This window comes from Oreochromis aureus, linkage group 15, assembly GCF_013358895.1.
Source record: "Oreochromis aureus strain Israel breed Guangdong linkage group 15, ZZ_aureus, whole genome shotgun sequence".
NCBI classification, from domain to species: Eukaryota; Metazoa; Chordata; class Actinopteri; order Cichliformes; family Cichlidae; genus Oreochromis; species Oreochromis aureus.
In genome coordinates, this window is record NC_052956.1 from 22,147,723 (window position 1) to 22,170,723 (window position 23,001).

At 37.1% G+C, this 23,001-nt stretch overlaps 3 protein-coding genes across 7 annotated transcripts; all 3 read left to right on the top strand.

Moving 5' to 3' along the window:
- The first annotated feature begins 4,784 nt into the window (after positions 1 to 4,784).
- LOC120433290 lies at positions 4,785 to 7,675 on the top strand. 2 transcript variants are annotated; one of them, XM_039599332.1, is made up of 8 exons: positions 4,785 to 5,046; positions 5,128 to 5,460; positions 5,580 to 5,828; positions 6,438 to 6,524; positions 6,626 to 6,654; positions 6,774 to 6,830; positions 6,926 to 6,994; positions 7,184 to 7,675. In XM_039599332.1, the coding sequence occupies exons 1-8, from the start codon at positions 4,986 to 4,988 to the stop codon at positions 7,322 to 7,324; spliced, it is 1,026 nt and encodes a 341-aa protein (XP_039455266.1). In that variant the 5' UTR covers positions 4,785 to 4,985; the 3' UTR covers positions 7,325 to 7,675. The 2 variants fall into 2 exon arrangements, with proteins under 2 accessions (XP_039455266.1, XP_039455267.1); XM_039599333.1 differs by having other exon boundaries at positions 5,131 to 5,460.
- A 719-nt stretch (positions 7,676 to 8,394) lies between these two features.
- On the top strand, positions 8,395 to 10,820 carry LOC116326786. Of its 2 annotated transcripts, none has more exons than XM_039599252.1 (6): positions 8,395 to 8,506; positions 8,691 to 9,026; positions 9,155 to 9,421; positions 9,573 to 9,671; positions 9,842 to 9,931; positions 10,021 to 10,820. In XM_039599252.1, exons 1-6 carry the CDS (start codon positions 8,443 to 8,445, stop codon positions 10,026 to 10,028), a joined length of 864 nt encoding a protein of 287 aa, XP_039455186.1. In that variant the 5' UTR covers positions 8,395 to 8,442; the 3' UTR covers positions 10,029 to 10,820. The 2 variants fall into 2 exon arrangements, with proteins under 2 accessions (XP_039455186.1, XP_031604062.2); XM_031748202.2 differs by having other exon boundaries at positions 10,413 to 10,820.
- Positions 10,821 to 14,158: 3,338 nt separating this feature from the next.
- Positions 14,159 to 18,393, top strand: LOC120433265. 3 transcript variants are annotated; one of them, XM_039599271.1, is made up of 8 exons: positions 14,159 to 14,525; positions 14,935 to 15,270; positions 15,445 to 15,705; positions 15,806 to 15,886; positions 16,064 to 16,153; positions 16,236 to 16,261; positions 16,888 to 16,956; positions 17,065 to 18,393. In XM_039599271.1, exons 1-8 carry the CDS (start codon positions 14,462 to 14,464, stop codon positions 17,158 to 17,160), a joined length of 1,023 nt encoding a protein of 340 aa, XP_039455205.1. In that variant the 5' UTR covers positions 14,159 to 14,461; the 3' UTR covers positions 17,161 to 18,393. The 3 variants fall into 3 exon arrangements, with proteins under 3 accessions (XP_039455205.1, XP_039455204.1, XP_039455206.1); XM_039599270.1 differs by having other exon boundaries at positions 14,164 to 14,525; positions 15,439 to 15,705; XM_039599272.1 differs by lacking the exon at positions 15,806 to 15,886 and having other exon boundaries at positions 14,164 to 14,525; positions 15,439 to 15,705.
- Positions 18,394 to 23,001: the final 4,608 nt, after the last annotated feature.

A 23,001-nucleotide genomic window follows, 5' to 3' on the forward strand; every position in this document is an offset into this window, starting at 1 on the left:
CCTTGCTCTGTGTTGTGTTGTACGGTGTGTGTTTACCTGTGTGCACCTCTCTGTGTGCTTAGTTTATTTTTCCAGTGTAGTTTTGTATTGTTTCTCCCAGCCAGCAAATAAAGCTGTGTTTTTTTTAGTTTGCTCTTTGCCTCTGTGAGTCTGCATTTGGGTCTTCTCCTACCAGCACACAGCTGGTTCATGACATTTATTGTTGTATTTTGTTTATTTTTAATTTTTTTTGTAGTGTGTAAAACATATGTTCTCAGAATTTAAATATATATATATATATGCAAATTCATTGCCTCAAGCAAATAAGCAATGTTTACTTAAGATAACTACATTAGGACAACTTATTCATTCATGAATCACATTTTTGTCATATTTTATATTTGTATTTTGAAACAGTAGCAATGTCAGCTACCATTTCACACACTTCACATGGGATTTTGTTGGTGGAAGGACCCTAATAGACTCTAGAATTGTCACCATAAATGCTGCCTGTCTGTTTCGTATGAGCATGACAGTTCAGGCACAGCTGTGTTGCATGTGTGTCAAGAAAGAAGCAAGAAGCATCAAGAAAAAGGAAGTGTACCTAATAAAGGAAGGAGGAAAGGAACAAGGTTTATCTGGCAAAAATAAATAAATTGGGAAAAAAATATTAGCAGGAAAAACTTGTATTGTAAGATTTCAATTTATTTTATTTTTCTGATTCTAAATGTTTGGTATGGACATCCAAACCATTATAAAGGCCAAAATATAAACTCAGTAAATAGATGAGGAGATTAATTAATTAGTGTAAGTAAAAGCAATAATAATCTGCCATGAAATGTTTTTATTTTCCATAGTTTTTTCCAATAACAGTATAAATTTGTTTTTCCTTTTTTCCGCAGTGATTAAGATGTGGATGTCAATGTTATGTGACATGAACAAGTTTCCATTAGAGCACCGAAATACCAGCTGTTTCGATATTAAATTTGCCTTCAGGAATTTATTTGTAAGTGCTTGAAATGTAACCTTTATTTAACGTTGTTTTGTGGTGGCGGGGGTCCTAAACAAATGATCCGGTTTTTAACATACAGTTAAAAGGCACTACTGTTCAAAGGAAATCTTCATTTTGTGGGCTATTTACTGTGGCATCATTTAATTTGAGTTTTAGTGGGAATTTTTTGTATTTAACTTACATTAAAAATGGTCAAAGTAACTTACTTTTTTTAACGATTTTTGAAATGGTCGCTAGCAGTTATGTTCCCGCCACTGCCTGTTATGGGTGTAAAGTATGGAGGACCACAAGAGCCACGCACATCAAAAGAATCCTGCTTAAATAATGAATTGTAGAATAAATTCTCCATTTGTGAATTCATTTTTAAATTCCACATTAATAAACTCATTTAAAAAGCTCATTACAAAAACCATTTTCAATTTCCAATTGATTAAACTGATTTTCAAAATGTTTTTTAAAATGGCGATTCCACTCCTCATTTCAAAATCCATTTCCCTTTCCTGTTCGCTCACGGATTAGCTCAGGGATTAACATTTGGCTTAGCAGATGGATTAGCAACTTCATTTTAAAATCCTGCTTCCAATGAAAATTAGCCACACTGTGGATTTTAAGGAGCTCTCTGATTGGTTGGACAGACACATGCTAGCTGCCTGGATTTTTCTATGCTGCTGTTTGTCCTCATAGCTTTGCGCTGCTAAGAAGTGTGTGTGCTTGTACAAAGGCTGTGCAGCCTCAGGATTTACAGTTCAATTCAATTCAATTCAATTTTATATAGCTCCAAATAACAACAACAGTCGCCTCAAGGTGCTTTATATTGTAAGGTAGACCCTACAATAATGCACACAGAGAAAAATCCAACAATCATATGACCCCCTATGACCAAGCACTTTGGCGACAGTGGGAAGGAAAAACTCCCTTTTAACAGGAAGAAACCTCCAGCAGAACCAGGCTCAGGGAGGGGCGGGGCCATCTGCTGCGACCGGTTGGGGTGAGAGAAGGAAGACAGGATGAAAGACGTGCTGTGGAAGAGAGACAGACATTAATGACAAGTGTGATTCAGCAGAGAGGTCTAATAAAACCGTACTCATATGTATATGATGTGTAAATTGATTTATTCTTATACCTCCATGCCCCAGTAGCCGAATTCTTCACCCCAGTGAAGAGATGATCATTTTCTCCTCTTCACTGTGTGTAAGCGGCAATACATGAAAAACCGACCCACCATACAAGCTTGTTAACGGGCAATTTTTAGATTATTATAATTAAAAAATAACCATTATATGCGAAGGCCCAAAGCCTAACAACACAACCACTAAAAAAATGTAACTTTTGTACCACCAAAATTTTATTTACTTACATTTAAAAGTGTGTTCCTCTTCCACATTCACTCCCGCTTCGTCCACGATTGTTATGAGAAAAACTCTCCTGTATGACCCGCATTGAATCCTGGGATATGGTGGGCCATTAAGGATACACCAGACCAATGTTCCCTCTAAATTTTCATGTGTCTGAGCGAACACACAAACTCCCTGAGCGGTCCCTTGGACCACTGTGAGCGACATCAGACGTGTGCACTGTGGTCACGTCAGCATCTAATCCATCCAAGTTACATGGTTTATTAAAATAATCAAATTACAGCATTTACATTTATGTTAGACTACTTTTAATTAACTGCTTTAGCCCACTTACAATGAAAATTTTAAAAATCCTGTTCATGACCTGTGTAGTATGTTAACACTATTGGAAGTAAAAATAACTTGAACTCCAATTTTGAAAACACAACTTTCTTTCTTTCTTTTTTTTTTCATAAAGCTCTGACTTGTATTATGAGTATGAGTCTGTGGTCTGGGAGAGAGTCTGTAACTCTCTGTCTGCCAAATACAGTATATAATGACCAATGTTGGGCAATTAATTATATAGTTACTACTTCAAAAAAGTAACTCAGTTTGGCAAACAACAAAGTTTTTTGCAGCTATTTTTTTTTTAATGCAGCCAAGGCGTTTTTTTAAAATAAACATTTCAAACTATTTACAGAACAATCAGCTGTTCTGCATCAAATCTGATGCCACACAAATTATTTGTGCCACTCCAAAAAATAATTTCTGTCCCCTATGAGATAAAGGAGAACAACAGCCTGATACCTGCAGGCCTGACAACAGGAGATGTATCACTCCTGTAACACCTGTAACATTCAGCAGTCGCCTCATTGTTCTGACACACACAACAAAACTATTGACTACACTACACACTAATTACACAAGATTTGCGCTAAACGTCGCAAATCTCTCACATCTCAGAACACCACCGTCACTCCTAAAACTTCCCCCCGTTTCTTAACAACTAGATGCCACGTTGCCATATCATTTTTTGATTGGTCGACACGGTACTTTTTTTCGACCAATAGGAAAGGGGTGGCGGTTTGGTTTTGTCTTTGCTCACAGGCGGAGAGTGCTTTCGAGCGTTTTCCTTATAAAACGCAGTTTTTACCGTTTCTTCCCGCAGTAAATATAAACAACGATAGTATTCAGGAAAAAAACCAAACATTGCAGATATTTTTATCATAACTCTGGTTTTACATGGCCTATCAACACAATTAAAAAACTGGTATAAAGTCCACACTTTTTCCGTCAATTGTTCCGTCTGTCCTGCTCACATCTCCAATGGTTGTACACGTTGTCATTAATGTGGCTTCACTGCACATCAGCCACGCTGCTTTGCTAGCTAAAACACCGGTGTCGGCACATAAGGACGCTGTCATAGCCTGTCAACAACGTTGATTGGCTGCGTATATACGAATGTGAATCGCATTATTGGCTGGACTATAGGATAAGGTTCGTTCTAATCCCATACAGGAGCAGTCACTTACTGACTAACACTGCAAAACAGAATTGTTAAAGTTTTAATTTTAATTTCAATTCAGGTTAGATTTTTTTTGTGCGCAACGCAGATTTTCTGTGCGCAGAGACCGTGCCAGCAGTGCGCAATTGCGCACGTGCGCAGCTTAGAGGGAACATTGCACCAGACCCATCCTTCAAATCTGGTGAAAAGGAGGACCCATTTGTCGCTGCATTTGGGGGACTCTTCGACTTTGGACAGCTGTGATGTAATTGCCTGCAAATGCGGCCATCGAAGCATGCTACCCCTGAATTTGGACACAGCCACTGGCAGGTGTAAGTTAGTGGGGGTGAAATGGGAGAGTGGAGTGGATGAAAGCAGAGCAACAGCACCACCTGCAGCCTGTTTCTGTTTTGTACTGCTTTTAATTCCTAAAAACAATTTTAAGTCCTCTGTTATGGTGACTGTCTTGATTAAAAAATATTTTTATATATTTAAAAGCATATAAATTATCAAAAACATTAAAGAGTGTTTGAGAACTTTTATCCAGCCATGATTTGAAAGCATATAGCCCAAATTTTAAGAAACTGGTGTAGCAGTGAAGATGTTTAATCTGCAGTGAAACTAATATAATAAAAGCCACATGTTGTACCAGCTGTTCCAGTGGAAGGTTTGTCCAATTAGCTTGTCTATATACCTTTTAAGTTACATTTCATCCAACAGTCCTGAGAGTCCACACAAATGATCCTTTTATATACTACAGTCCAAAGTGAATGCAGATGGTCTTCTGCAGCTGTAAAATATCTAAAGGACACTGAGTGTGGAAACGATCTGTGTTTCTTTTTTTGGTCTTCCTTAAGTGCTAAAAATTCTGCTGCTGATGTACTCACGTTCCTACCAAAAGACTTCCCTTTTTCTTCTCAGAGGAAAAACTATTTCAGAAATGCAATGAGGAACCAACACGTGTTAGCACAAGAAAGAAAACATCTCATCTGTTACAGCTTGGACATCAACAGCAGATAGTTGTCCTCTTCACCTGGCCCTCTCTATCAGCATAATATCAGCATAAATCACAGGAAGTGGACACAGCATCTCTACAAGAAGCACTGTTTCAGAGACTAATTATTAATGTGAGAAACAGGAAGGAGAAAGACGGAGAATGGCTGAATTCAGGTGGATTCAAATGTTTTCATCAGTGATACTAATGCTTCAATTGTCAGGTAAGGATATTTAAATGTTTATAAATGAGATTACAAAAGCTTAGTTTGTTGACATTATTGATTTTATTCTTTTCTTCTCAGCAGCAGCAGCTGACCACTCTGAGTTTATTATCAGGGATGGAAGTGAGGCCACTTTGTCATGTGAAAATGTGACAGATGATCAACATAAATGCAACAGCACTACCTGGCTCTTCAGTAAACCAAATAGAGCCGTAGTAACGCTGTTTGAACATGGGAAGATTCACCGAGAGGCCAAAAATAAATCAGACAGACTGAGTGTTACAGCAAACTGTTCTCTGGTTGTAAAGAAGGTCACAGCTGAGGATGTTGGTCAGTACACCTGCAGACAGTTTAGAGGTAATCCAGGGACACAGCAAGGTCCAGACTCTGTAGCTGAGCTGTCTGTTGTTAACAGTGAGTATTTTCATCATAATGTTTTCAGATTGTTAGAACATCAAACTGAAACATTACAATAACTATAATTACAGTGATGATTACTGTAAATGTTATTCTTGTTCTCTTTTTTTTAACAGTAACTGAATATAAGGATGACAACACAGTGACATTAAAGTGCTCTGTGTCCACATATAAAGAATGCAAATACACTGTGAAGTGGCTCTATGACGGTAACAAAGACCTGAGGATGTCACAGTCTACCTGCTCAGCCAGTGTGACCTTTGCAACATCTGATCATATTTACACATCCAAGAGTTCTGAGATGTTGAAGTGCCAAGTGACACATGGTGGAAACGTGCAGGAGTTTATCTTCAGTCAATCCTCTGGTCAGAAAGGGATAAGTAAACATTTCAGTCCTTACAATAACTTCATCATGTTATAAACAAACAAACAATTTTTTTTTTGATATGATCATAGAAAAAGTGCTTGTATGATTTGGTGAATTTGGTGAAGGCGCGTTATATAAAGCCCGTTGAAGTCAGGTAAAGTAGAAAAGCACTATAAAAGAAGCACCATTTAACAGACTTCAGAAGCCTGCTCCTATCAACAGTCAGCGTTGGATTCTTATACACGATACACTTACTTCACTTCAGCAAGTTCCCAAAAATAAGCTGTAAAAGAAAACATCCTGTGGAGATGTATTAATGGAAAGAAGGAAAAGGGGAAGTCAGCTTAATGAGGCTGTTGTTCATTTTCTGTTCCCTTTTATAAAAAAAGCTTCTTTTTTTAAAAAAAAAAATTCTCTCAGTGAAATAACATTATAACCAGGACAATATTTCTTTGTTGGTCATTTTAAGCAAATACAATGATCTTAACCGAGTACTTTTATACAACCTAAAAACCAAAATAAAACACATTTGATTTTTATACATCAGGATTTTAAAAAGACAACAACCTGCAGACATAATGTGTTTAATGTTTTTCTTTTTCTTCAGGTGTGTGGAAGTTTATTGTTGTAGCGCTGGGGTTAACAGTACTCATAATGAGTGCTTTCATAGGCATCTTATGGAAGAGAGTTAAAGGTGAGAGCTTTCACAAGACTGAGCTGTCATCATCAGGGAGACTGCAGAAACCAGGATGGACTTTCATTCTAAAAGCTTGAATTGATTTTTCTCTTTTTTAGGACACAAATCCCAGATGAATGAAAATGCTGTGAGTTATAACACTTTCATGTTATATACGAGTAATGAGTCTTTCTCACTGATGTGATTATAGTCTGCTGTGTTTATGAGGCTTCTTTGGCTGTTTTTTTTGTTGTTTTTTTGTTTCAGGAACTGAATTTAAACCCTGCAGTGACTCTGTCTGCTCCAGGAACCATTCAGGACTCTGTGAGCTCAAATACTTACTCACCACTTGTATTTGTTCTCCTATATGTTGAATCTAAGCATTACTGAGCAGTCTCTATGTTGTCGTATCTGTGCAGGCTGAATCTGAATACGCTGTTCCCTATTCCTCCATCAGCTACACCAACAACACCACCAGTAAAGCTCAGGTAAGCTGTTCTATTGGTTATTCAGGTGATGTCAGTTAATAACAATAAAAATTCCCATGAAAGAGTAAGGTAAATGTTGATATCTGAGTGTTAAGAATAAATATCAAGATTATGATACTATTATCATATCTGCCTTACCCTACATTATTATGGTCTTAATTATTTCGTTTTTTGTGTATTCACTTTCAGCTTGTGGGTCAAGATGATGATGAAGATGATGACACAGTGACCTACATCACCATGAAAAGTCACATTGCTTCTGCTGCACCCTCCAGTGATCCCAGCAGCCTCTATGCTGCCGTCAACAAACCAGTTGGAGACACATGTTGACGAAACAGCTACAGCTCATACAAGCTTTCTTATGTTACACTGATTATGGTTTCGCTCACACCCTTTTCAACCTGTTATTTGTAGCAGATTGTGTAAAAATGTTTCTGTTAGGCATAAGTTCTCCATGTTTAACAAAAAGGACATTATACTGCTCATTTACATTTCTAACACAGAATGTTTCACTATGTTTTATCCATAAATTGTCTCTCGTTTGACAAAGTTCAGAATTTATTACTGTAGCAACCCCTTTAATCCAGAAGGGGGGGCTGTATATCCATTATAACAAAATGTGAAGCAGTGGAAGAAATGATCTAACATCCTCAGACATGATAAAAGTCACATGTTACATCAGCTGTTTCTGCTTGCAGTCATTTAAACATCTGTATCTCAGAAGTGATTGAGTGTGTGTTTCAAAGTTGAATTAGTTAATTATTCAGTGTTCAACAACAGACATGTAAAACAATATAAACTCACAATGGAAACCAACAAACTGCATTTTTACATTGGGCTATAAATCCTGTGATTAACATTCCTCTAAATCCCTGTGCCTTGTGAAAATCATCTCTTTGGGATTTATGGTCCTGCAAATTTGTCCGTCTCTGTACACTTTTCGATTGGACAAACGGGAGAGAGGGGTTTCACCCACTCAAGATGCATTTCCTGCTGCTCCCTCTACTCGACGCAGCAGGAAAACTGGTATTGCACCACACAAGGAAAAGAAAAAACATGGTTTTCAAAGTGTGTGCCGCTTCATACATCTCATTGCAATTGTATCTGTGGCGTCTGATACAAGCCCTTTTGGTTTGGTGGTGTGAGTAAACTCTGAGCATTATGATTCAGTTTCTCATATTACAGAAGTAAATAAAGCAAAGTGGACAGGAAAACCAAACCTTACTTTACTATCTGAGAGATGAATTTTAGGTGTCGCTTTAACAACAACTCTGGCTGTTAATAAATGAGGAACATGAAAGCTGTGTAAGTCTGGTTGCATAAGAATAACAGCAGCAATGTGAGAAAGAAAACTGAAAGTCATAATGAGGAAGTCATAGACCGATAAGTACAGGAAAAAGACACATTTATGCTTTAGAAGCCTGAGAAGAATAGAGAGACTGAGAGACATGATGGTTACATTTAGATGGATAAAAATGTTTCTGTTCTTTGTACTCATGCTTCAGTTTGGAGGTAAGGATGATTTGTACACTGTACATCAACCAAGGATTTGAAAACTAACTCTTCTTTCTAATTTTGAGTAATATCATTTTACTTAGCACAGACAGCTGTGGTGTTTCTGTGAACAATGAAAACTGAGTTTGATAAACTCTTCAAAAATGCAGTGCTAACATTTTTGATTCTGTCATGTTCTCAGGAGCACATAGTCGAGATCTTTTGTTCTCCTTCACTGTCAGAGATGGAGATAAAGTCACTTTGCCTTGTGAAAACGTGATCAACAATCATCACAACTGTCACACTACTGTCTGGCTCTTCACTGATTCAAGAGGCACAGCATCAGTAGAGCTGGTTGATCATGGACAGATCAAAGAATCAGACAGATCAGACAGACTGAGTGTTACAGCAGAATGTTCACTGGTTATAAAGAAGGTCACAGCTGAGGATGTTGGTCGTTACACCTGCAGACAGTTTATAGGCAATCCAGGGAGACAGCAAGGTCTAGATGCTGTGGTTCATCTGTCTGTTGTTCACAGTGAGTATTTGCAACATCATATTTTTGAGCTCAAACGATGCTGTTAGAACGACATGCTGACAAGTTACATTTTGAAAAAAGGAAACTTGTTCTTATTTGGTCTTTCTCTTGCGTTTCATCTTCACCAGTGACTGAACAGAAGAAAGCTGATGAGGTGACTTTAAACTGCTCTGTGTGGACATATAAACGGTGTAAATACAAAGTGAAGTGGATCCATAACAGTGAAGCTCTGGATAGAGATTACTCAAATTTAAAACCATTGGAGTCTTACTGCTCTGCTACTGTGACTTTTCTGAACCTTGCATACACTCACCTATTGACTTATGACTTTAACTGTAGCGTAACAACAGAAGATAACAAAGTGCAGCTTTTTACCTTCAGCACTCAGTCATCAGGTAAGAAACCAGGAGGGGTTCTGAAGAACCTTTCAAAATAACTTCACATTAATCTGACTAATTACCTAAAATATCTGCTCATTTTATTGATTTGAAGCTTTAATTGACTGAACTTAGTTTCCTAATGAAAAGTCCACCGAATTTTATTCAGGTGAGGAATCAAATACTGCAACAACAATAAAATCAGAAACTACAACTGGAAACACAACAAAAGAGCTGGAAATCATGGATGATTCAACAAAATTACCAGGTAAACAACAATATTAAGCATATTTTCTATATTTCTATATTTTAGAATGAAATGTTTTAATTTCAGATGACATATTTTTTTCCTCTGTATTCATCTACATTAAAAAACAAAAGCAATCAGAATATGACATTTAAAATATTCTTTTCATGCTTTTCATGCTCTGTCTCCAGGCTCATGCTGGTACAGGCTCATCATTGTGCCTCTGGGTTTAGCAGCACTTATAGCAGCTGTTGTGGTCGTCAACATCTGGACAAGAGCTGGTGAGAATATTCACATATAAGCAAGAAGGGTTGATAAACCTAACATGAAGCTCTGAAGAAGCACAGGTTTATGATTTTGTATTTTACAGGTGTGTAAAGATGGTGAACTATGAAAATGTCCAATCTTCTGATGTAGTTTGACCAACCCTCCAGCTTCTGTCAGATCTCACTGATCAGCACATCAACATGCTTTATATTTGCACGAGGAGCAGAAGCTTTTAAAAAGAGACTCGCTAGTTTTGCTTTAGTCACAGTTTGAACAACAATTTTGAAATCTTGATATGATCTTTTTAGAACCACAGTGACTTTTCTAAACTGCCTGCCTGCATCAGCTGTAAAAAGCTCTTTCTCCTTGTACTGTGTTTTTTGGAGGTGACCATTGTTTTTCATCAGTTTTCAGCAGGCAGGGGGCGCTTTTGGAGGTTTTCTGGACCACAAAGATAGGATCACATGTTTGACATGTTGTTTTCTCTTTCTGCAGAGGCCTCCTGTACAGCATGTGTGTTGTAAAAAGAATACACATACCTACATTTTTCTTTTACATCTGCATTTGCTGATCATTTCTGAACTTGGAAAACATGCTCTCACTATTATTTCCAAAACACTCCTGTCGGCACTTTAATCTTGGGTAATAGATTTCAAAGCCATTTTTCATTTCTTTCTTTTTCAGCTGCAGAAACTTAGTTTAAAGTTTTGAGCTTAGTTTTATGAGCCTGAGCCTGGATACAAAGTCATTTGTATCCAGGTGTGGTCGAATCTGGTCTGCACTCAAATGAGTTTTGATTGACGATGATGTAATCACACACACTGTTATCTTTAATGGATTTGAACATAATGCAATCTTTAAAATAAATAAAAATTCTAAGCAGAAAGTCTGTTTTGCATCTCACACTTCAGTCACTTTTGGTGTCCTGTTTCCATTCTTTAACTCTCATGTTATTTTAAGAACAACTCTACCTGTCCCAGTTCCATAAGTACACCCTATCTTCGTTCATTTCTCTCCTTTGAACTCTTTGACAACACTTCCCAGTAGTGCTGGGCGATATGACAATATATATCGTGTGGACGATAGAAAAGTGTCTATCGTGCCATTTGTCTTCTATCGTTTCTATCGTTTCTAACCCTAATTTTATAAATTATTACATAAAATATACCATTAACCCTTTATGGTCGGAACAGGCACGCTCCGTTTTGCCTAACTATTTTTAAATCCCTGTAGAACTGGAACCACATAAGGTAGCGCAATAATTTTTTTTGCATAAGAAACCATATGAGTTGTACTTACATCTTATTCCATTAGCTTGCCCTAGGTCACGGTTTCCTTCCACATATAGCTTTGCAAAAATTGCATAAAAAGCACTTCCAGCAACAAAAACATAACATTCCAGAAACACGCTTTGCCGATCCGATTAGCTGTTCATAGCACTTCCTAAGTTGGAATATAAGTCAGCGCAAACTATTGCATGTCGGCCATTACCTGTCCGAAACCGGAAGTGACGTCATTTTCGAGGAAAATTTAGTTTTTTAGCTTCAAAGCCTATGTTGGTGTTTTTAAAAGTCATGTTTGACTTTATGCTTTTCTGTATCGTTTCTGGGATGCTTAGAAGTCAAATTACACTGTTGGAAATAGTTTATTTTGATGCACATGCTGTGTTCTTGCAAATTTGCATTTATTTATTTTCATTTTTCCCGTAGTATATAAAAATTAGTGTATCTCAAAAATAAAACTATGAAGACACTCAAAATAAATTTCTTGTGGTTGGAAACTATTTTTTTCAAACCTTTTTGTGTTTAAAGTTTTGAGGGATAAGCCTCTTAAATTTCTGTAACTAGAAATATATGTAAAAAACAAAACAAAAACGATTTTCAATTTTTTTGTAGTTTATTGCACTTTTTTGCAATTTATGTAGTTACTATGGACTTAATGCATACATATTACTAAAATTTGGGCTATAACGGTTGTATTGATGAAATGCTCCCACAAATGGCACTACAGCATGTAAAATGTAAAGATAAGCTCTGCCGGACTTGATTCTATGGTAGGTCTTAAAGGGTTAAATAGCCCGTGGCAAATATATTTGTGTTGTCTTCTCACTATACATACTCTTAACTTTATGCAAGAGAAAATAAAGTATAAAAAAAATGATATTTTTCGCAAAGAAACTCCGTCTTGTGGTTTTGCAACATGGTGCTGCTTTACGTGCACCCAGATTTGCGACATGCTTTACGGTAACTCAAAACAAAGACTTCACCCTCTCCACTCGCTGTTTACAGACTGCATACTTTCCAGATGACCACAGGTCAGGTGGTATATCGTGATATATGTTGTTATTGTGATATAAAATAATTCATATCGTGATAAATATTTTTTCCATATCGCCCAGCACGACATCCCAGCATCCTGTGACCAGTTTGTGCTTTCATGACTACAAATGTAAATTTGGATTGGATTTTTGCCCTATCCTGTTAGCTTCTCTATTTGACTTTAAAGTACATTTAAATATGCCATTCAGCCACAACTCTGAGACCTGCCTGTCACAGTCAGGCTGCAAAGCTGACTGTGTGGATAAAGGAGGTGAACCCAAGCGCAGACACTCTAAAACAAAACTCAAACTTAACATAAAGCGAGCCGTTTATTAAGGCTGGTAAGACATTGCAAAACAAAAGGTAGAGGCGATGCTAAACAATAACCTAAACTGGGGAAACTAAAGATAAACATAAAAAACCCAAAACATGAAACTTGATGTGGATACGTGGATACGTGATACGTGACACATGACACATGACACATGACACATGACACATGACACATGACACATGGTGGTACAAAGGACAAAAGACAACCTGACACTGAACAAAGGAGGACAGAGGACTTAAGTACACACAGAGATAATGAGGGGATGTGGAACAGGTGGGAACACAGCTGGGACAAATCAGACCTAACGAGACAAGGGGAAGCAAGACAAGAAACACTGCGCATAGGACAGGGACTTTCACAGTAAAACAAGAAAGAGTGGAATCCAGACATGACAACACAAGCTTGACAATATGAACAAGAAGACAAGAAACATGACAGACTAACACAGATGACCTAAGTAAAACATAACTAAACTATACTTAAGGCAACCAAATGATCATCCTATTACACAACATATTTAAAGGGATAACTTAAAGACTCAAAGCATGAACTGAAAATGCTGGGTCAGAGACCCAGGAACGTGACACTGCCCAAAAGCTTATCTCCATCTATACAAGGACAAGGGACCTCTGAGGAAGTTAGAGCAAGCATGACTTCATCTGTAATATCTAAAACAACTCATTTGGACTGTCTGCAGTGTTAATGTGGCAGCTTTGTGTATCCTATCTCATGTCAAGGCTTTCATTAGGGAGTGTGAACATTTCATTCTGTGGATGGCATTGCTCAACTGAAAATAAATCTCTCGTAAACTGGTTCATTCATTATAGAAGGTGAGAATTTATACTTTGCATGTCCTACTTCTAGTAAACTTTTCCCCTAAAAAGCATAATTGGATACTGAAATGTTTAAACGTAAAGAAACATTCATCTTCCGCAGCTTTAAAATGTCTAAAAGACAGTCTGTGCTTTTCTGACCTGTGTCTGGTCGTCATTAGAGGTTAAAACCTGCAGAGTTATGCTGCTGCTGTCGTATCCACATTTGCACCAAAACACTTCCCCTTCAGTTCTCAGAAAGAGACACTTAAATAAGATGTAATGAGGAAGAAACGATGTACCAATGAAGTGACAACAGTTGGGCCTGTGAGTTTGTTGCCTCTGCACATCTATGCAGATTAATGTTTCTACCCTGTTGCCCTTACTTTCAGTCACGAATAAAAAAAAGAGACAATGAAATTAAAATTTACAGTAATCTTCACTAATGTTCCAGTTTGTGTTTTAATGAGACAGTCTGAGCTGAAAATTATATGATTGAAATGTTTACTATTAACAACATAGACATGAGCCACAAAGAACCAATATGTTGAAATTTATGAAAGTGTAATAACCAACACCCTCAGCTGTGAGAACAGTTTGCTGTTATACTCAGTTTAAATGTCTAAAGGACATTTAGTGTGTGAAGCGTCTGTGTTTCTGACGGTAACGCTTCCACATTCTCACCAACTCTGCCCCTTCACTTCTCAGAAAAACATCACTTCACAGACACAGTGAGGGACCAACAAGTATCAGAGCAAGAAGATATAATCTTACCTTCACAAACACACAGTGGGATTATCATAAGTCACTGAGCTACATTCAGCTGTCTGTTCAACGTGTTCATTTTAGATTTACAGGGTTTGATGGCCTGCAGTGACCTTTGACCTCTTTAATATTCTTTGGTTCCCCAGCTATTTAGAAACAACAGAAATTGTCAGAGAAAGGAATTCCTGAACAGTTAGCGTGAGGTAGTGAGATAACAACAACAGGAAGTCAGCACAGCATCGCCACAAGGAGCACGACTTTAAAGTCTGTGACTGTCGTTAGTGCGAGAAACAGGAAGGAGAAAGACCGAGAAACATGATGGCTGAATTCAGATGGATCCACATGTTTTTATCAGTGATACTAATGCTTCAATTAACAGGTAAGAATACAGATACATTTATAAATGAGATTACAAAAGTTTACACTGAGGACATTATTGATTTTATCTTCTCAGCAGATTCTGAATTGTATGAATGTATTACCTCACTAATAACAGGGAAGTTGATACATTTATTTTTCAGAAGCTAAAGAAGAAAGTGAAAAAAGAGAGACTAAGAGAAATGATGGTTAAATCTATTTAGCTTAAAGTGTTTTTATTGCTGTACCTGTGCTTCAGTTGGTAAGGATACATCCAACATGTGTATGAGAGAAATATTTAAAAACATTTCCAGCTCAGTGCACTAGTGAAAATGAAAACCATACAAATGCAAACGTGTGCATAACTATGCAAACTTATCTGCGCTCTGACATGCAGTGTTAACATTTTTGATTCTCTGTCATGTTCTCAGGAGCACATAGTGGAGATCTTTTGCTCTCCTTCACTGTCAGAGATGGAGATAAAGTCACTTTGCCATGTAAAAATGTGATCAACAATCATCTCAACTGTGACACTACCACCTGGCTCTTCATTGATTCAAGAGGAAAAGCAGCAGTAGAGCTGGTTAATCTTGGACAGATCAAAGAAAAAGCCAAATCAGACAGACTGAGTGTTACAGCAGAATGCTCACTGGTTATAAAGAAGGTCACAGCTGAGGATGTTGGTCGTTACACCTGCAGACAGTTTAGAGGCAATCCAGGAAAACAGCAAGGTCTAGATGCTGTGGTTCATCTGTCTGTTGTCATCGGTGAGTATTTACACCACACCAGACCACCAGTATTTACAAACTGTGAACAACTAAACAATATGCTAACACATTTGATCTATTTTTATTAAAAAAAAGTTTGTTTTTTATGAAAAAGATTTATTATAAAAAATGTTTGTTTGTTTTTTTCTTGCATGTCATCTTCACCAGTGACAGAACAGAAGAAAGCTGATCAGCTGACTTTAAACTGCTCTGTGCAGGTATATGGACGGTGTAAATACAAAGTGAAGTGGATCCATAACAGTGTTGCTCTGGACAGAGATCACTCAAAATTTAAAACATCACAGTCTTCCTGCTCTGCTACTGTGACTTTTCTGAAACTTCAGTATAGTCAGATATCAAGTTCTGACTTTAAGTGTAACATAACAACAGAAGAAAACAAAAAGCAGCTTTTTACCTTCAGTACTCGGTCATCAGGTAAGAAACCAGGAGAGATTCTGATGAGAAAATTACTTTGTGATGTGAGTAAAGAACTTTTTAATTAGCTGAATTTGATCTTTTGTTTGGGTGAATGCAGTAACATCAGCAACAACAGCAAAAACAACAACAAGAAAAACAACAACAACAACAGCAGCACCACCACAGTCTGATAACCCAGGTCCTAATGGGGTTTTTTGTTTGTTTGTTTGTTTTTGCTTTTTCAAAAACATTATTGAATATCTAACTAGTCTTAATGAGGTTTTATTTTGTGAAGACACATGCATGTCATATTTGCACTTTTTTTTCCTCTCAGACATTGAACAGTAAATGAAAAGATTCAGATATTTGTGTTCAGGTGCAGCTCTGGTGTGGCCGTACATCCTCGTGGCTGTTATTTCAGCAGCACTTTTAATCTTTGCTGTGAAACTGATTGTACTGAAGAGAGGTGAGAGAAATCCCACATTAAATATTAAAGCTGAATCTTCTCTGTGGTCAAATGTGTAACCCTGTTTTTCTTTTCTTTTCAGGGAACAAAACACAAGCCAATGAAAATGTGAGTTCAAAAATAATCTTTACTACACATTTTAATTCTATAGATCAGAGGTGATGCAGTGGTTGGTGCAGCAAAAGATCAAGAAAAGAAAAAAGAGGGTGTAAAATTCATTTTTGCTTTGATTTTATAATTATTAACTCCAAAAATGACCGCAGCCTATGTGCGAAGTCCTTTCTGACCCCAAAAAAAGACCCTATGGTACTGGTAGTTGGACCGTTGTGTTGCATTTTATATGTTTTATCATTTTACCTATCTATGATTGCTGCAGATGTTTAAACACTCACATTGTCATGTTGCAAGTAACTGAAAGTTGCACTGATGTAATGTATATATTTATTCAGGCCTTGACCTCAAACCCTTCAGTCACTCAGAAAATAATAAGATCAAACTCACCACAACTTCTGCTGTTTGAATTTGTTCTTCAACATTATAAAACTCACTTTACAACATGACACTGTGCAAGAGATAGATTTCAAACTGAAGGGAAGTAAACTGGTGCTGTCGAACTAAGCCAAAAGAAGTGGTAACACATTTTGAGCGATAACATGACATCTTTGGCAGAGATGGGTCAGTGTAGATTCTCCTGCATGTCAGAGGGTAGTAATTATGTTTTCTTTACTGTGTAGGTGGATCATGAAGATGGTGTTTCCTACATCTCCATCAGCTACACCAACAAGGCTTACAGTCAAAACAAAGTAATGCATATGATCAATGTTTCCAGCTTCATCGGTGCGTTAATAAATGATGTTTTCACTGTGTTGTGTTACATCTGGTGAAACATCCTGTGCTCTGTGTGCTTCCAGGTTTGGGGTAAATGTGACAGCGGTGAGATAGTTACCTACTCCACTGTGAAAGCTTCCTCCACAGATCCCAGCAGCCTCTATGCTACCATAAAGTAAACAAAAAGGAAACTTAATCATCAGGTCATTGCTTCTGTGAAAAAGCTTCGTCTCTATAAGAATTATCGGTTTGCTCAGTTTAAAAGGAGGAAGCAGCTGTGTGAGTGTTTAAAAAGCAGAATTTGTGACACATTTTGTTTTGTAACATTTGCAAGGCTTTCATTTTCATTTTATCTTTTGTTCAAAGTTTTGAAATGATGTACATAGATGTTTTTATTTTGCTATTTGCCTGTAAATTTTCTATAACTTTCTATTTCTATAACTCTATAAGTTTAGTTTCATTTTTTCATAAACAATCATTCAAAGATTTGTGTCTTATTACAGTAAGCATCAAAAGCAGGATTAAATGGAATCAGGCATTAGAGTCGGAGGATATGTCATTACCTGAATGACATAAATAATTTTACATGAATGACTGTGAAAGTTTTATTATGCGGGTCACACTTCTCTACTGAAAACGAACCTTCCCTCTGGTGAGCAGGTTTTTTCACAAAGACCACTTGAACTTATCTAAATGAAGAAATTCAGTTCAAGACACCTGAGATTGATCATAAATCAGGACACATACATATGAGAGTTAAAGTGAAACTAGACAATATCCACTGCAAGTTTAGAATATCTAAAGGACACACATTTCATCCTGTCTCACACAGAAGACTCAAGGTAAAGACTGTAACATGTTTCATTAAGGAAGGTGATATTTTGTTATTTGGATGTCCTTTTCCCGTAAAACGTGTCACTGGATGCTGAAATGTGTAAACAAAAAAAAAAGTATTTATTTAAATACTCCTGAGAATCAATACAAATGATCTGTACATATAAAGAACAAAGTGAGTGCAAACAGTCTTCAGTACCTTTAAAATGTTTAAAGAACACTCTGTGTGTAAAACATCTGCATTTCTAATCTTCAGTTATAATGAAACAAGGAACCAAAAGGTGTAAGAGCACATTTTTTCACAAAAATGTCAAAACGAAATCAGACAGACAGTGTTGCAGCAAACTGCTCTCTGAGGATGTTGATCAATATGTCTGCAGCCAGTTAAACAGATTAGGATCTCATAAAATTTCCGTCTTTGTAGTTAAGCTGTCTGTTGTTAACATTGAGTATTTCGATCATAATATTTTCAGCTTGTTAGAACATTAAATTGAAACATTATAATAACTATAATTACAGTGATGATTACTGTAAATGTTATTCTTGTTCTTTTTTTTTTATCAGTGATTAAACATAACGATGACAACACAGTCAATGTTCCCTCTAATTTTTCATGTGTCTGAGCGAACACACAAACTCCCTGGGCGATCCCTTGGACCACTGCGAGCGACATCAGACGTGTACACTGTGGTCACGCCAGCATCTAATCCATCCAAGTTACATGGTTTATTAAAATAATCAAATTACAGCATTTACATTTATGTTAGACTACACTGTAAAATGTAATTCTAGATGTTTGTTATTTCAACATATTATTCTATATCAGTTTGACGATAGATGACTGAAGTTGTTGTTATAACATAGAATTACAAGTTAAAACGTCCCAATTACACCAAAAAAGCTAACTTGAAAACTCATGTCCAGCTAAATCAGCAACTTATGTGAACTTGACAATGTGGGTAAGTTGAGCACAGCAGGATTCAAAACTGCCTCACGTGACTGCTACCGAGGTGCATCATGGGGAATTGGCGGTTAACGACATGCTCACTTTACTTGGACGTTTTCTAATCGTCTTCTTTGGAATATGCTTTCAAGGTGAGTAACATTGGTTATAACTATAAGGAAAGAGAGCTACAAAAGTTGGAACATGTTTTGAATCTATGGCATGATGTGTGTTTTTCTCTTTTACCGAAATGTTTGCTTTAGCTAATGTAACTTTAGCCGACAAGGTCCAGCTTGTATGTCATGACCAAACTTGAGCTAATAAACTGACATATGGCCTTTTTTATGGGTTTAATGTGGCGCTGAGCAAATCACAAGTATTGTGCCGCTAGCTTTAAGGTTGTGCACTCAACCACTGTTGCGATATTAGCAAGCTAACTCAGCTAATTAATAAAGCTTATTTCATATTGTCTCTGTACTTGTAAATTTCTTTCAAGTTCACAGGCTGTTGTATTTTGGTGGAAGTTCATTTTGGCAATATTTCCAATAACTGACTGGGTTCAAAAAGAACTTTTGGCAGGACTCCGATGCTTGTTGTCATCTGTTTACCCCTATGTAATCACTTAAGTTGTTATTAACTGCTGCATGCTAAGCTGCAAGAGTGCACTGAGGACTGAGACAAAATATGGTCTACAAACCAGCATTATATTAGTTTTTTATCAGATAGTCCTCCAGTGTGTTTAGTTTTTGCTTTAATTCTATTGTGCAGTTATTTGTTACCCTGAAATGCTTTATGCTTAACAACAGCTCACTATTTTGACTTATTTTTGAACTCTTGTGATCAGTATGACTAGATTGTGTGAGTTTCCATACTAAAAGAGCTGTAGTGATAAAATAATTGGCATCAGAGACACTGATTTTTGGCATGGTATACTGCAGAAGTTTTTGGTTTTTTTTGCATAATTTACCTTTTAATTAAACTGCATTCTCTGTATTGTAACAAAACTAACATTGTTTATATGTCAGAAAATTAGCAAACATGAATAAATGGCGAAAACAATATAATTATAACATATATTTTTATTTTACTTATTTTAGGTCTGTGAAGCCAAACTTGATGCTGGGGATTTATTTTTGTCAGTGGAGTCAAATGGTAAGTTACAATTTGTGCATTTTGTCATACTGGAAACACCTCAGATTATATTGTAATTTAATAGCTCGGTAGAACAAATGATACAAAGATTGTAGTGTCAGGGTACTTCTTAAGAAGTAATATGGCACTATTGATGATCATATGCAGGTGGCATAAACTAAATATTCAGACGTGTTACCAACAAATGATTCATTAACAAAAGCAATGGAGCAGACTGTTTAGGTTCTTGTGGTTGTAATAACATCCATAACTGCAAGTTTGTCATTAATTTATTTTCACAGGTCTAGATGATCACATCTGACTTTGTCATTTAAATGAGGTGGACTTGCAAACTTTGCACTCTTTTGGGTAAATTGCTGTCCACTACATATACACAGAATCTGCACAGTATTTCAGATCTAAAAGGGAGTATGTAATGGACTTGCTGGCTTTAATGTAAAAAGCCTGTTGTGTAACTTTAATGAGGCAGTTGGACTAAAACAGTATTGCTCATCAAGGTAAACATCTGAGGAATAAGGAAACTGTTACTTGTCCTTTTACTCAGTGTTCTTTTAATCGCACGCTTTACTAAAGTTTTACATCACATAAGTCATTTTCACAATCATTCTACTTTAAAAGATTTCAGGACAGAGCTTATTGTTCTCTGAACTTCCTTGTTTGCTGAACGGCAGGTAAAGTGCATCTTTTGTTTGTTTGCTTTTGTGCGTTTGTGTTTTCTCTAATGGGCCTCAGATGACTGTTTGCTTAAATTTGGGTCTCAAAGAATCTTTTTTTCATTCTGCCTGTACTCTCCACCCTCTTCTTCTATTGCTCAGGTTGAAGCAGAATTTGCCCGTCTTACATCTGTTGACCTGAAAGGGTTCCTTTTGCTGTGCTTGACCATTATGGAGAGGTTCGTGGAGCTGTACAAAATCAAGAGCGGCATAGGAGGGCTAACTAGGCTCATAAGATGCTTCGGAGATGATGTAAGTGTTCAACTGCGAAATCTAATCCTTTGTTTAAGTTTTAGGTTATCCAGTTCAACTGATGAACTCATTGAAAGAAAGCTGATAAGTAAAGTCTGTCATCATATTTCACAACCGGACATTTAGTGTGGTAACTTTTACAGAATCTATGTATATTGGTGGTAGGTTGGATATCATATTCTACTTGAATGTCCTGATAAGCCTGATTCAAAATCTCCAATGATAATCATATATTGATGGAATTATGTATCAAAAAGCTGTGAATTTGGAGCTGTCTACATGCTTCATAAACACTGTTTAAAAAGTGTTTTTGTTTTCTTTTTGACTTCTTTGACCAGAGCCCTACACAAAGGAAGAGGACAGAGGACCTCATTTTCTAAAGGAAGATCCCTCACACACTTTCAAGACTGTGAAGGTTAGCATTGTTTCTTTTAGTAAATTTAATAATGACAGCACCACAGTGGATTTTAAATTAAACATGTGGCATCTATGAAACAACAGATGCCACATGATAACATGTGTACTTTTTCCTCACCAAATGTATTATTACAAGATCTTTGACACTGGAGTTGGTCTGGGTTTCAGAGAAACTAACTGGCAAGCTAGCATTGATATTATTAGTGTCTTGTGTTTATTCATGTCTTCACCAGGGTCTTTGACATTTCGCTGCTGTACTGTTCACTTCAGCTTTACGTTTGATTTCTCACATTGTATATTGTAATGGCAGAGATATTAGGATATTTAAGGGGCTGCAGTGGCTGCTACAGCTGTGGGGGCAATACTTTGGTGAAATGTCCTGGACCCTGGAAAAGAGACTGTGTAGACTGGGTAAGCAATTAAAGGTTACTGGCCGAGAGTCATTGGGCAGCCGGGTAAAGGTGGATGTTGATATTCAGTGCCAATTATGCAACCTGTTCAGCCATGTCTATATGCTCTTTTTCATGCTGTTAATATAGGGGAAAAAAATAAACTTTAATCAATAAACTGATTAAAGAAGCATTGTCTATGGAGCCACAATCTGATCCTGTAGTGTAGCTGCAGTTTGCACATTTCATGTATTCTCAGCCAGATTTGGTTTAGAGCACAGCCAATATTTAGCATAAGTAGATTTAAATTCACACACTGGTGATGGCAAGCTACATTGTAGCCACAGCTGCCCTGGGGTGCACTGACAGAGGCGAGGCTGCCGGACACTGGCACCACCGGGCCCTCTGACCACCACCAGTAGGCAACAGGTGAAGTGTCTTGCCCAAGGACACAACGACTGAAACTGTCGGAGCTGGGGCTCGAACCGGCAACCTTCCAATTATAAGACGAACTGTCAACTCTTCAGCCACGATTCAGTCATCCACCCATGTGTGTGAATGACTGAATGTGTAAAGCGCTTTGGAGTCCTTAGGGGACTAGTAAAGCGCTATACAAATACAGGCCATTTACCATTTAAATTGAAAATTTTGTTTGAATTCTGCAATTGAAGACATGCTCAGTTATTTATGAACATGGTCTTTGTTTAAAGCAAGAAATGGATTTGTAACATGGGGGTGCATATCTCATTCTGAAAAAACTTTAACAACTGATAAGTGTTACCCAAAGCCAATCACCATCATCCAAAGCATCAGTATGGCTCTTCTTTGGAAAGACATGAATTGTTAAGCACAAGGGATATTGTGTAATTGTAATTGTGTAATTTTTTTTTTTTTTTTTCTTTGAACCCTTTTATAGCCGACAGGTATTGAAGACACGTTTTCTAAGAGGATGAAAGTTGGCATTGCGATGGTGAAAGAAGAAGACATCATCGATGTGTTGGTTGTCCTTGAGGCGGCAGTAATCCTGTCTAATCTGAGCGATGTCTCAAGTGCCATTTCCATGCTGATGGGCCTTCTTTTTGCCCTCAACATAGACTATCCAAAGGAACTTAAGGACATCTTTGAAGTCATTCAGAACATCCTAATGAACATTGGTGGAAGGCAGTGCATCTCACTAGTGCATGGTCTAAGAAACAGACTCTTGGAGAAAGCCATGCAGAACTGTAATTGTATGCTCCTTAGTGTTAAGGACAGTTTTTATTTTACTGTTTGTTTTTTTTATTCTTGGAAGTTCTCATTCTCACTTTTGTATGTCACTAA